The sequence below is a fragment of the Stegostoma tigrinum genome, chromosome 22 (assembly GCF_030684315.1).
Source record: "Stegostoma tigrinum isolate sSteTig4 chromosome 22, sSteTig4.hap1, whole genome shotgun sequence".
In the NCBI taxonomy this organism is placed as follows: domain Eukaryota; kingdom Metazoa; phylum Chordata; class Chondrichthyes; order Orectolobiformes; family Stegostomatidae; genus Stegostoma; species Stegostoma tigrinum.
The window spans coordinates 51,631,556-51,646,413 of NC_081375.1; the positions used below are offsets into that span (position 1 = coordinate 51,631,556).

Below are 14,858 nucleotides of genomic sequence, written 5' to 3' on the forward strand. Positions count from 1 at the left end.
CATGGTCAATAACTTCAGTTTTAAGAAACATCAGATAGTGGGATGTGGGTAGAAATTTAGCCAGGGAATAGCAGTTTAGGACTGCAACAGATTGAATTAGAATACAGAGGTCTGAGGGTCATAGATGGAAGAGGTCAGAGATGGGGAGTTGCATGACCATGATGGGATTTTAAAACAAGGATGTTAATTTCAAGGCAAAGGCGAGGAGGTTTACAGGAAATGAGGGGAAAACATTTTTCACCCAGAGGATGGTGGGAATCTGGAACTTGCTACCTGTAAGGGCAGTAGAATAGAATTTCACTGACATTTAAGTAGTACTTAGATGTACGCTTATGATGCCAAGGCGTAGAAGGCTACAAGGCAAGTGCTGGAAAATGGGATTAATATAGGTGCTTGTTTCTGATGGGCCAAAGGGCCCCTTTACAATGCTGTAGATCTCTATGACTCTAAACTGAAAGCCAACAGTTGTCAGTATGTGCAATAATAAATGATAACAATCTTGCTCTGCTAAATCGGCCACTGTAACTGTTATACCTTTAGGTTTTTTTCTGCACGAAATACCCCCAGGCAAATCAATGAAGCTTCTGAATGAGGGATTAAACTGTTGTGACTGAAGGCCTAAATCAAAGTAAAACTAATACATTAATGATCAGGACACAGGCTACAAAGACACTATTTATTGCCATTGCAATTTGTTTTTACAGGTTACAAGCTTTGATCATAATAAAATTCAAAAACAACAGTGTAGCATTATTAAATATCTCTAAACATTTTACACAATGTACAGTTATAAAATATCACAGAACCAGGTTTGCACACGTGGCATTACTGCACATCAGGATGGGACTCCTGACTATCATCATATTGAAGCCTCACTACCACCACCAGGATATAGCCGGCACTTTTGGCAATGAAAAATCAATCATTGGGAGATGAGTGTTCAACTTAACATGGGTGAGGAACCCCATTGTAAATTGGGTTTGATGTGGTAGCACGCAGATCACCAAATCCAATGGGAAACACCATCTTTGGAGAAAAGTGAGTTTGCATACACTCATTCTTGTTTTGTTTAAACAAGAGAAAGAGCTATTTTGCATATGCATTGGCCATCACAAAGAAATCTCACCTTAATTACAGCTTATCAATTTGACTGTGAAACGAACCAAAGAACCTTGGAATTATTGAGATGGGGAAGGGTCTGGTACGGCACGTTTTGGAAAGAAGTCAGGTTGGCCACATAATATCCCTGATCTGTACTAAGCTTTCAAGATTAGTTAGAAACTTATTGACTTTATTTTCACAAAGCAACAAACCCAGGTACATGCTGCTGAGGAATCAGCATTCTAATTATAGCGTAGAAAGCTCAGTTGTTCAAACGAAACAACTCCATTTACAAATAAGTTAGAAACAATGTCTCAGTGACATGCTGTTGCTTGCATTTTGTACAACATTTACATCCCATCAATGGGCAGAGTTATTGCACCAATGTCTAATTCACTTTTGATTCATTCAGATCTAACAGTGGGCGTTAGAAAACTGGGGGTGGAAATTAGAACCAACGCCTAGTTTCAGTATCCAGAATCTCTTGAAATCACAGCACAGGGAGTCTGCTAAGTAAAGAATCGCCACTTCCCAATCATCTGTAAAACAATGGCACCAAAAAATTAGATAAAGGTGAACAAAGACTTTGTTAGAGGATGGGGCAGCAGAGGGGTGTAACATTGGGACAATAACAAAGTGAAATAATATTTGAGAGACGCAAGAACTGTTTCAACAAATGTATTGTCTAACACAAGTTTTTTTTGAATCTCGAAGAATTACCAGGATGGATCACCCCATGGTCTTCAGGCCTGGTCAGTAGTTAATGGTCGAAATCAGTTACTTTAAGCTCTTGCTGGTGGTTGGGGTGGGGAGATGTTTCAACACTCCTTTACACCAAATAGCAGCTCTCTTGTAAAGAAAGTGCACAGAATCCAAATGTCCTTCCCCACCTTTGTGCTGTGATGGAATGGTACAATTTCCACTTTCTCTGTAAATAAATCTGAAACAACTTTACAAAATTTGTTTTGATAAAAAGGTTGAAGGTGTTTGTCGTGGGTGAGATGTCACTTTCAGAAATAGGGCAGAAACAGTGATTGATTTCAGTTGTTACCCCTGCTGTGATACAAACATTCTTCCAATTCCTTCCTGCCCTATGAACCAGGGAGGCCATCTACTTACTGGTGTGCACTGCAATACCAGTGTGAACCATGGAAGCAAGGAAGGGTGAAGGGCTGCTACTCATTCCCCGTTGTCAGTGCAGCCTCCTCCAGCCTTGGCTCTGTAGAAATACACAGGCAGAAGTCAGGTGCTGTGTAAGAATGCGACAGTAAACAGGAGGAAATGGAGGGTGTTCATCTCAAGCTGGTCACGTACCTCCCAAATACTAGCTTCAAAACATTACAAATGCAAGTTGGAAAGTCTGTACCACTGTTGCAGTGACAAGGTGGGTAGTTTCTTAAACACAATCAACTCCACCAGTGATAATGTAATTGCATAGTTTAGAAACAAACTGCTGTAAGACAATTTACAGGAGACATCGGTCCAAGGGAGGCACTTTTAGTTTATCCTTAAAAGGGCATACATCAACCTGCCTGCTAGCGTCTCTGGTTACAATTTCTCTCTGTTGGGACTGCTGCTAGCACCCATCTTTCAGCCAAGCCGACTCTGAACCAATGGCTTTGTCATTTTCCAGCTTCGACCGTGCAGATACATGTTGTGTCTCACTTGAGAAGGGTATGGGCCTGCCTGGTGCCCACAACAAGGACTGCAACTTGTTGCCAAGTGCAGTGCAATAATTTGCTAAAGCTCAGCGTTCATCTTCTGCCTGTGAGACTCACCTCCTTACCACACAAGCCAACACTTTCTTATCAAGTTCATCTCTACTCTCTACCACCAGCTCCCTATCATGTGATAATTGAAAACATTACCCAAGGGCAATTAAAGACTTGATGAGATTTTACAAGGATATGGGGTACAGTGCTTCTAGGGCATTATAGCACAAGTTCTCTCCTACAGGAACAACAGCTGGTAGTGCACTCCTGTGTCAAACCCATGTACATTTTATCAGATGTTGCTCATTCTTTCACCACTTTTCTGATGGTTAAAAACACTGATGCCAAGGCAATACCAAACTGTCACAGTGACATCCTCAAAAAGTTCTTGAATTTTTTTTTTAAAAAAGATCTTCAGAAAAAGCATGATTTTAGGGTCAAACCTGATTAAAACCATGTGACCAGCCCTTTTCCTTGAAAGATGAATGGAAACCTCAGTACTGGCAATGCCGTGCCATCAGGTACAGCACACGCAACCGTTGCCTTGTTGAGGCATCTCTGCAGTGGATGACGATGTCAAGGGAGACTCTGTTCACTCCCCAGTGTCTTACTGTTTTATATGTGACAAACTGAGTGGGAGTAATCAGGGCGGGGTTAGACCTGCCTCTCCCCATCCCCTGAAACATATAGAGGAGCAGAAGGGGTTTAAAAAAAACAGGGTTTCAAGGTTAATGGCGTGATCAGAATGCAAATAAGATGCAACATCAAGTACATACTGAATCTGAATTGTTACAGAGTTGTCACATAAATGCTGCACAATTAAAGAACACCATGGGCTTCACACCCAAATGTCAAAACCCCCAACCATCAGTCACAGTGCAGGTGCACTCGTGAAGATTCAATGTGGTTTTCCAAACAAAAACACAATTGCTTTAATCACTGAATTAAGGAGTGTTGTAAGACTTAGCATATGTGGAATTACTTGAGTGTAGACTTCCACAGGCATGTCTGCAATGCACAATATCAAAACAAACATTTACAGGGTGGTCAGTCAACATTTCTATCTCTTAATCTTGACTGCCTTTACTAGCACACACCCTTCTGTGCTGAAACAGACTGAAATTCACTGACTAGATTATATATCAGACATGCACATGCCAAATATTCACTATGACTGCTAGCGTCAACTCCTGCATTTGAGCTGCTTTACATGTCATGAACTGCTAAATCCTGCCATCCTTGAAAGAAGTGATTCCTTGGCACAGTGTAAGAAGCTATGTGGGTAATGGAGACTGAGTGTAATATCGAATCTCCATGAAGTCTGCATATACTGAAATGCACACTACGTTTTGTCGCATACATTGTAGTGACATTGCTCGCATTGTACTCCCCACATCAATGCAACTGTTGACATGATTTTCTTTGGAATCGTAAAACACAAACAGTAAACAGGAAAAAATTAAAACATAAGTAAATAGAAGTCACAGGGGAATAGCAGGGACATGTGATCATTACTATAACAAAACCTGATTAGAAGATGGACAGCTCTAGCAGTGAGGGAGTAAACCAGTCCTTGAAACTTCACGAAGCCTCAGTGACCCAAGATGCCCAATATTTTGCAGGATTAGTGATTTAATGCTGGACGGCCCAGATGCCTATTAAACATTAAACATGATTTTTTTTAAAATTGCAAATTGCATTTCAAAAACTGTAGGCTTCTGATTCTTGACCAATGTAGACAGGTCTTCCATTTATTTTTACTTTAAGCTAGGGCTGTAACAAAACCAGAATATGGTTCCATTGTGGACCCTCTCATACACAGCCTCACAGTTAACATCCTCTTTCGAGTATACTGCCCAACCTAATAAACAAGGCAGTTTCATGTTTAGCACAGACTTTAACTAACTTTGCAGGGTCTCAAGGCCCAGTGCGTGTTTCATTCAGGATGTGGAAAATGTACAAAACAATGTTGGCTGAATATAAAACTTAAAAGTTGCAGAATTCATTCAACATGGCATGTAAAAGGGAGCTGTAATCCACTTAAGAGACTGGTGAATGGACAGCACAGGAACATGCAGATTTAGCCAACAGTATGATCAGTTTGATGCCACACAGGCATGACAATAGCTAGTGACCAGCAAATCTGTGCAGCCAGCCAGTTCTCTTCACAGGACTGCTCCTTCATCAGAACAACCCCAGCAGATAAGCGCCAACACAGGCAACCACCGACATAAAACACAACTTTTCCCTACCTGCAAACAATCACACGACAGAGTTGTGACGTTCACAATGCACCCCCCAGAACTAAATACAGACAGCGTGGTCCAGCACACACAGTTGGTACCTTACAACCCCAGTCAGGTGGGTAATCACATCTTGGCTTGACATGGCAAATTCTGACCCTGACTGCTACTGACCTAAGGAGATCTTCCATTAAAAATAATCTTTAAGCAGCAGACAAATAAACCACAGGCCTGCACAGGGCTTCTGACTGACCAGTGACTTGACTGGTGTAGGAAGCCCTAATGGAGAGTTGACATTTAAAAATGGTGGTTGGATGAAGCTTCCACTCCTGCTCTATAAATCCCTTTTAATAGTGAAGGTCTCTAATGTGAGGTTATTATATCAGAGAACATTGGTATGGAGCTAAGGGACTTCAAAACCCCCAAATGAGCAAAGACAAAACCACTGGCAGCTTTTGCAATTTTCCTGTGAAGTTACAACTCATTACATCTTCCGCTGAAGCAGCAGTTCCTCATGCTGTCACTGTGATACAACTCGTGGGCTCCATAGCTCAATGTAGAGACAAAGTGAAAAGAGACTGCGCATATTAAAGTAATGGTCTCTCCAGTGACTGGAGGTAGATAATCAGGCTTTACAGCAGAGTACATCAACTTTATAAGTCTTTTGTTCTTTTCCTTTTTGCCGTGCATTTCCAGGTACCATTTCCTAAAGCACTGCATTTTGTATCTTTATTGCCTGTGCATTTGTCCGAGGGGTTCTGGCAAAAATCCTCCATTTGACACAAGACTGGCAGCTTCTGAAGTCTTCATGCAGTAGTAATCTGGGTCTCTGTGTCTTCTGATTGAACGCCCTGAGCTAACTGAAGTCAGTTGAGGAGTTCTCCTGCAGTTGTTCACGTAGCTCTCTAGCACCAGTCCCAGCATCAGAATGGAGAATTCATTCCCAGCTTAGTTTCGAACTGTAACTTCTGCCTCTTCTGGTAACGGTCTCGTACTCTGAAGAAACAAGAGGAAAAGGGCCAGAGTTTTTGACTTCACTTAAAAGCTGAATTAATCCAGCAGTGAGCAAAATTTAAGAAAACTAAATTTTATCTGTAGAAATTAAGGAAAAAAGAAATTACTCTTGGGTTAATTTGTCCATAATAAAACCGAATTTGGTTCTGAGATACCCGACATGCATATAAGCACACAGCTATTTCTCCGTTTAAGGTGTTACAGGGTCATTTAAAAATGGGACAGCTACAAGCAGGTTTATTTGTTGGGCATTAACTGTTCACAGCATGAGAAAATCTCAAATTTGCGTGTTAAAACATTTACGTAATCAGCAGCGCTGACTCATGTTGTAAACATGAATTAAGTTAAAGGTAATAGTCACATAATATCCCCTTCAAATTCAAATATTCTTGACCAATCACTTGTGTTCTCATTGCCCGACATCATCTAATGGTCCAGCAATTACTCAATTTTAAAATTTACATCCTCATGTGAAATCTCAGACCTCATCCGCAATCTCAGACCTCATCCCTATCTATTTGTATAGCCTCTTCCAGCTCCACAACTCTGAGATCTGTGTTCCTCCAACTCTGGCTTCTTGTGCATTGCCACTCATGCCCTGACTCCACATGTTTAGATCCCAAGTTCAGGAATTTCCTTTCCAAACGTTTTTGCTTTTACACCTCTCATTCCTCTAAGATGCTGCTAAAAGGGAGCCTTTTGACTAATGCCTCTGGTCACTATTCCTAATGGTTCCTTCATTAGCTTGGTGTCTGCTTACACTCCTGTGAAAGGCCTTAGGAGGGTTACCTGTGTTAAATGCACTATATAAACACAAGTTCCTGTTTGGATGAACATTAATCTGTACTTGTGCACGCATTTGCGAAGGAATTTGGAATTGTCAGCGGGCACAAAGCTTAAAGGCAAATATACAGCTAATCTCAGAGGCCAACCATCCTTCAATGGAAGTTTTTGGGTAAATGACCAGCAAACCAACTATCAGACTCCTGAATTACAACCAAGATCAGGTAAAATCTCTTGATTGGTCTGGCGACTGAGCAAGATGCTATATTCATGCGAGTCTTCCTTTTCCTTCTAACACTGGCATCTCTGCTTCCCTAACAAGTCTGAAAAGGATGGAAAGCAAGGGGAGGGACAACGAGGAGATGGGGTGGAAGAGGCCAAGTTCAAAGTGGGGTAGGAGATTTAAAATAAAATTCCAATGTCTCAAAAAATGTAATATTCTTTGCCACAAGGATAGTACAGCTTCCTGTCAGATAAGGACTGTGCAGCATCTGATTTCAGACACAGAATCCAAGATGATCAATAACAATGTGAATTCAGCAAATTCCGTTTCAAAAAATTCATGATATCATAAATTTACTATAAAATTCCTGCTGCAGAAATTAAGTTCTTTTTGTAAAAAGAAAACTTTGAATGGAATTCTCTTGTTTGAAATGTCAAGAGTTCAAAAATAATTCTCTTTTTAGGATTGGTGCAGAGGATGGTCCCAACCCTGTCACAGTGTCCCTGACTCTGGCTCAAGGTCAACAATGGATGTAGAAGGCGTAGCCTCTTAACACCATATGAGCTGGTGCACTTACCGAATTTCGTGCAACTTGACCACTTCATTGACCAACATTACTAGAATGACAGACAGAAAGCCAATGAGCCAGGAGATCAACGGAATATCCTGTAGATCAAAGGTCAGTGAGGTGGCCGTGTTCTTCCAGAGTTTTAAATCCACCACGACTAAGATAATTTGGCCGGCTATCCTGGAAATTAACAAGCAGAGAAAGCCAATTCAATAACAGACTAAAAGTCAGAATCACAGGTCAATCAATAGCAAGATCGTTCCTGTATCTGTACACAAGATCGTTCCTGTATCTGTACACAAGATCGTTCCTGTATCTGTACACAAGATCGTTCCTGTATCTGTACACAAGATCGTTCCTGTATCTGTACACAAGATCGTTCCTGTATCTGTACACAAGATCGTTCCTGTATCTGTACACAAGATCGTTCCTGTATCTGTACACAAGATCACAGAATTTCACGCACAGAAACAGACCAATTTGCAGACTTCGTCCACTCTTATTAAGTTGTCCAACTACTCCTTTTCCCCTCAGGTCCATATCTAGCTACCCCTTAAATACATCTAAGCTTGCCACCTCATTTCTTCTGTGCAGCAGCAGATCCAACATTCTAGGTAAAGTTTCTTCTGACTGCCTATGGAATTGATTGATTTTTCTTATTTGCTTGACCCTGAGCTTTGGACTCCCTACAAGTGGAAGTATCTTCTGAGTGCCTATCTCATCAAATCCCTTCATAACTTTCAATGAGCTCCCTAACCATTTCTCCATCTTACTTTTCTCCTTCTAAAACATTAAATCTTGTCAGCTGCCACTCTACAGGCATGCTGACCATAATTTAACTCCTTTTCTAATCATCTACTCAACCTGTTCAGAGTTGTTGTTACATATAGGGCGACACGGTGGCTCAGTGGTTAACACGGCTACCTCACAGCACCAGAGACCTGGGTTCAATTCTACCTTCAGGAGACTGTGCAAACTCCACACAGACATTCTCCCAGTGTCTGCGTGGGTTTCCTCGGGGTGCGCCGGTTTCCTCCCACAGTCCAAAGATGTGCAGGGTAGGCGGACTGGCCATGCTAAATTGTCCATAGTGTTCAGGGGCCTATATATGAGGTGGGTTATGGGGGGAGGGGTCTGGGTGGGATGCTTCAAGGGTCCTTGTGGACTTGTTGGGCCAAAGGGCCTGTTTCCACACTGTAGGGATTCTGTGATTCTATGAAATTGGGACTTGAACCAGGTCCTCTCAGTCCAGGGGTGGTGACACTACCACTGTGCCACAACAGGGCCTCATTCTATATGCATGGAACAATACAGTCAGCATCAGTAAGCAATAAACAGTGAGTGCTAAAGCAAATCAGAGTCTAAGCCTATCTTTACCAACATATCTACCGTGTTTTATGAGCATCATGGGATTATTTAAAGTGGAAAACCGAGTTTTGACTCCCTTACTAACCTAGGGGAGGTCAGTTGCAGTCTCTACTGTTGACTTGGATAAGATCAGTTAGTGGACGTTTACAACACATAAGGGGAACTTTCAGCCCATCAAGTCTGTGCCAGTTAAAAAAAAACAACCAACCAACTATTCTAATCTTATTTTCCAGCCTACAGCATTGCATGCATTGGAATCACAAGTACACATCTAAATACTTCTTATATGCTATGAAAGTTTTTGCCTCTACCATCGTCATGGATGTTGAGTTTCAGATTCCCAGCAACACTGGGCAAAAATGCTTTTCCTCACATCTCTTCTAAATCTCCCGCCACTTACTAGAAATCTATGCCCCCTGGTCATGGATCCTCCAACAATAGGAAATGTTACTTTCTCTCTACCCTTACCAATGACCCTCAATTCTAATTTTAATGTACCCAGGGTAATGAATAAACATGGAACCCCCCCCCCCCACCCCACCATTTCACACCTCCCATGCCACACTAAGGAGCCACTTTAAAATGTACCTGGAAATGCACTTGACACTATTTTAAAATGTGATAAAAAACTCCTTTTCCCATCACTACACTGTGTAGGCACTGAAGCCCAGGCAGTGTCACGCCATATGCTGTAGTACCTTTATGTTGTCGGTGCTCACAAAACACAATGTTACTCAGACTATTCAAAGGAGATAGTCAGACACCTGGCTGAATGAGTGCAGCTCCAACAATACTTGGGCACAAGGACACCATTGGGGACAAATCAGACCATTTGATTAATGCCACATCCACAAAAATTTATACCCTCCACCACCACTGACGCTCAGTAGCTGCACTGTATCATCTACAAGATGCACTGCAGAAATTCATGCAGGCTTCTGAGACAGCACTTTCCAAACCCACAACCACCACTATCCAGATGTCGGGGATCAGATAAATGGGAACACCACCACCTGTAAGTTCGCCTCCAAGTCACACACCATCCTAACTTGAAAATATACCACTGTTTTAGTGCGATGAATTAAAATCCTGAAGTTCCTGCACTGATAGAATTGTAGGTGTGCCAACACCAAACGGACTGCAGCAGGTCCTGAATGCAGCTCACTACCTTCGAGTGTAACTAGGAATGGACAATAAATGCTGGCACAGCCAGGGAAGCCCCTATCCGTGATGAATTAAAAATCAAATTGTAATCTATATCTCTCTCCCTCTGTGCAACTTCCTGAATATTAATATTAATGCTCAATGTTTTCAACTCGTATCATATGGCATCGAATAGAGGGTTAGATAGGGTGGATAGGGAAAGCCTTTTTCCTTGGATGGTGACGGCGAGCACCAGGGGACATAGCTTTAAATTGAGGGGTGAAAGATATAGGACAGATGCCAGAGGTAGTTTCTTTACTCAGAGTAGTAAGGCAATGGAATGCTTTACCTGCAACGGTAGTAGATTCACCAACTTTAGGTACATTTAAGTCGTCACTGGACAAGCATATGGACGTACATGGAATAGTGTAGGTTAGGTGGGCTTGAGATCGGTATGACAGGTCGGCACAACATCGAGGGCTGAAGGGCCTGCACTGTGCTGTAATGTTCTATGTTCTACAGAACATTTAACAGCAACAAATGGCAGACAAACTTAGGAGGTTATCCTCTCATAAGAATTTGCCCCAAGGACCACCAACACTTAGTAAAGATTAGGTGTCAAGGTGTAATGCAGAGTTTCCAGCAGTAGGGCATAGTAATAGGCATATTAGAAGCAAACTTTATTTTGTTCTATAGGTTAGCTGGGAGTATTGAATATAACCTAGAAGAGGGGGGAATCTTAATTCTTCATTAAACCACATCTATTCCTTACTGCTGGGTGTGCTCAGGTTGCAAAGTGCTTTTATTTGATGATACTTACACTACAGGAAGAGTGAAACACCACCATAAGTTGCTGAAGGGGCTTTTCCTCCACAGTGTTTTGGACCGGTGAACATGGCTGATGGAAATGCATACTGCAATCAAGAAGCGGTAGATTAGCAACTAGTATGTCTACTTAGTGAACTAACTGTACAGAGCAGATTGTTCCTGTACTTATTTTTAAAAACTGGCACTTATGAACTGGTAAAATGACTATCAAGAGGATCAAAGTGACCTTTACAACTTCAACCCAGACTATCAAAGTTCCAAATTGAGTGAGGTCTCCCCTCAAATGGGGATTTCTAAATAGCACTCTTCTGTGGGATTTTACATCTACCATCATTGAAGCTTAGCCCAAAACAGAGTCAAAGGAATCTTATGTGCAAACCAGGAGACAGTATAATGAAGAAAAGCTGACAAGAGTTATCCACAAATTAAATGTGAAAAACCAGCATTTACCATTAACTACCACTTCTCATTGACCACACGACAAACTTGTCCTCAGGCAGTGAAATCCTTTTATCTCAATATTCAGGAGACCAGAGGCAGCCTGCAGAATAATATCACAAGGCCACAGTGGTAGCAAAAATAAAACTGTGCCACCTTTGGTTTTCAAGAATTTGAGGGGCTTAAAAGTCTCTCAGCCTGACTCTAAAGTCAGAGTTCCCCTACAAAGAAATTGAACATCCTGAAACAATAGCAACAAGTACCTGTCTACATGACTTGAGTAGTCTTTATTTGGAAAGATCAGCAATTAATCCAGATCTGATCACAGATATTTGGAATTGTCGTTTAGATTGAGAGAAGCTTCTTTTGTCACTGGGCTCTCCAAAGTAAATGAACTGTAAGTATTCTTTTAGTTTAACGCAAGCAGAAGTGTATTACCAACTTTTTGTACATCTTCCTTGAATGTGTGGTTATGTAACTGAACGTTAGGTCTTTCATGATAAGAATCAAAAAAATCCTTTTGCTTTAAACCCATGAATTCCTGCTGCTGATATTCTTCTTTCATTAATCATACACTACCAGAGGCTCAGAGAGACACACACCTACCTTTTAAAAAAGACAAAGAAATTGAGGTTTTAGTTTCTCTATGCTCCCCTGCCTATAGCTGCACTAAATACAGTCTAAACCTATACTTTTGACTACTGCAAGACTTGGACAACATATGCTATTTAGGAGAATCGGATCAACAGTTTCCCCCTTTGCTATCTCAGATTACCCCCAGCATAGCTCTGTAGGATAAGGTCACCAATTCAGATTCTGGAATTCACTAATTCAGATGAATATTGGAAACAGGAACAGGCCACTCACCCTCTTCCCCCATTCAATACAATCATAGCTGATCATCCATATCCATGCATCTTTCCCACAATATTCGCATATGTTTTTTACACAGTTGATGAATTTATAAATACCAATCTGTTCCTTAAACATATTTGATAACTGAGTTTCAATCGTGCCCTGAAGTAGAGAATTCCAAAGTTTCACAATCCCCTCAGGAAAGTAATTCCCATCTCTAATCCAAGTGCTTGTGCATAATTAGAAATGGTCTCTCTTGGTTCTAGACTCTCCAACCAGGGGAAGCATTTTACCTATTCTATTTCTTATTGTAGGTTTCAATGCAATCACTTTTCTACGAAACTGTAAAGAGTGAAGGCCAGTTTCCCAGTCTCTCTTTATAAACAGTCCTTCCATCCTGGGAACAAGTCTGATGGACCTTTCATTGCACTCTCTTTATGGCACTGCTATCCTTCATAAGGTAAGGAGACCAAAACTACCCAGAGTTCTCCAGATATGGCCTAACCATACGTCTATACAACTGAAGACAGACTCTATTACTCCTTTATTCAAATCTTCTTCCGAAGAAGGCCAACATGTTATTTGCATCCTATTTTTGTCTAAATGTTAGCCTTCAATGACTTACTTACAAAGTCATGCAGGTCCTTTTGTAGGGTTACACTTTCTAATCTCTTACCAAGTAAGAAATATGCTGCACATCTGTTCCTCCAACCAAAGTGGATAATCTCACATTTTTCCACATTGCATTCTATCCAGTGTTATTGTCTGTTCGCTAAGCCTATCCAAATCCTCCTGAAGCCACATTCCCACATAATGTTTTGGTTTCTGTGAAGCTCAAATTATATTTTGTCCCTACGTCCAAATGATACTGATCGATTGACATATTGCAAAGAGCCCGAAGTCCTGATTTTTGCAACCTGAGAATAACCCCTTTATTTCTTCAGTTTCCTCCCTGTTAATCTATCTTCCATCCCTGTACATTACCTCCTTCCCCGTGACCCTTAACTTTGCTAAGCAACATGTGAAGAAGTTTATCAAAAGCCTTGAAGATCAAAGCAGACTGCATCAACCACTCCCCTGTACCAAGGGCAGAGGAGTAGAACCAGCTGAATTATTTTTGTAGGAAGCCAGCATTAGCACGGGGCCACTTTCTGGCAGGTAGTCATTCTATGATTCAAGGGTTGATGCCTTCACCTGGTTAACCGCCTAACTCGAGGGTCAAAAATGGCAGGGAAATTTGAAGGACTGATTAGTGGCAGGCCACACGACATTAGGACACCAGCAAAAGGAGGTGAGGGAATCTGAACAGAAGGTGGACTTTAAAAAATCTACACTGAAGAAATGTCCATTTCACCTGCGGCATTTCAAACAAGCCTTAACTATGATGGAACCTATTAAAATAGTAGAGAGGAATATGCACAAATGCATCCTCCCATTGTACGAACAAGAGACCAGAGGAGAAAATGAAAGCCAGTAACATGGTCTTGATATTCAAATATTTCCCATAGAATTCAAATTTTTGTGGTGCTCTGGTTGCATTCTGTCTATAGTTTTACATGACCATACATGGAGAAGTATTCATTGTTGATCATTCTAATTTCCAAACAAACAAGTAGCTTTCAGAACTTGATTAAACTTAAGGAAGCTAATGTATCATTATGATTGGGAGGCAGACCAGAAAGCATTCATACAATGGATTGTTAACAAGTACTATATTGTGTATCAAACTTAATGATTAAACTTCTTTAAGAATGGAAAATTGCATAACTCATTCCTGACTGGCGTAAAGCATTTTTTTTTAAATTAGAAAGACAAACAACAATCAAGAGAGAATGCTCCCACCTTAGTTCCTTTTATAAGCTACTTGAGGTTAGATATCACATGCCAACAGGGGAGACAGGAGCATTTACAACTGACCCCACCCTCTCCAAGATTTCATAATTTGAAAACTAAGCTCTCAAACATGTTTGGAATCCACACAAGAGGAGTTTTATTGTTGTATTCATAGCACTTCAGCCCTCCGATTGCAGAAATATTTCCAAGTGTATTTAAAATGAGTTCAACATTTAGGGATTAAACTCAGGATAGCCAGTAATAAATGAAAACTTTTTGATTCCAAGGTAAGGAAGCAAAGGCAGCATGTCATCTCTCTTTGTGCACTGTTGTCACTGAACCGGTGCATCCACATCAATTACGCACTGGTGTCTTAAATGCTTTGGATAATTACATAGAACTAATCTCTTGTCAAATGCTACCCATAAAAAGCAGTACTTTTGTCGAAGCAAGTGCACTCTGAGGTAAGACACACTAAATTTTCTGAGCGATTAAGTAGTTATGACACAATCTGTAAATTGATCTTTTTTATCCTGCACTCTATTCATAGAAACTTTGATCCACGTACAGCACCTCTGGGCAAACCGATTTAATTTAGCTGGATTTGAGTTAATCCGTGTAAATCTAGCTGCCGGTTCATCACTAAGCCACCCGCCCTGCCAAACAGAAAGGGTTTACGCAATTAATGCTCTAACCACTACTTGAAAGGTTCACTGAAAGCTGGCAGAAAATCTTCACGAAGCATCGTA

General features: G+C 41.0%; 1 protein-coding gene across 5 annotated transcripts in view; it reads right to left on the reverse strand.

Moving 5' to 3' along the window:
* Window positions 1-692: 692 nt before the first annotated feature.
* Window positions 693-14,858, reverse strand: part of tmem94 (transmembrane protein 94) — a 127,900-nt gene continuing 113,734 nt past the window's right edge. For all 5 annotated transcript variants that reach the window (XM_048554903.2, XM_059653825.1, XM_048554902.2 and 2 more), the window contains 3 exons: window positions 10,976-11,069; window positions 7,654-7,824; window positions 693-6,052 (listed from right to left, as the gene is read on the reverse strand). In XM_048554903.2, coding sequence (XP_048410860.2) covers window positions 5,980-6,052; window positions 7,654-7,824; window positions 10,976-11,069 — 338 coding nt within the window. In that variant the 3' untranslated portion in view covers window positions 693-5,979. The remainder of the gene's footprint in view (window positions 6,053-7,653; window positions 7,825-10,975; window positions 11,070-14,858) is intronic.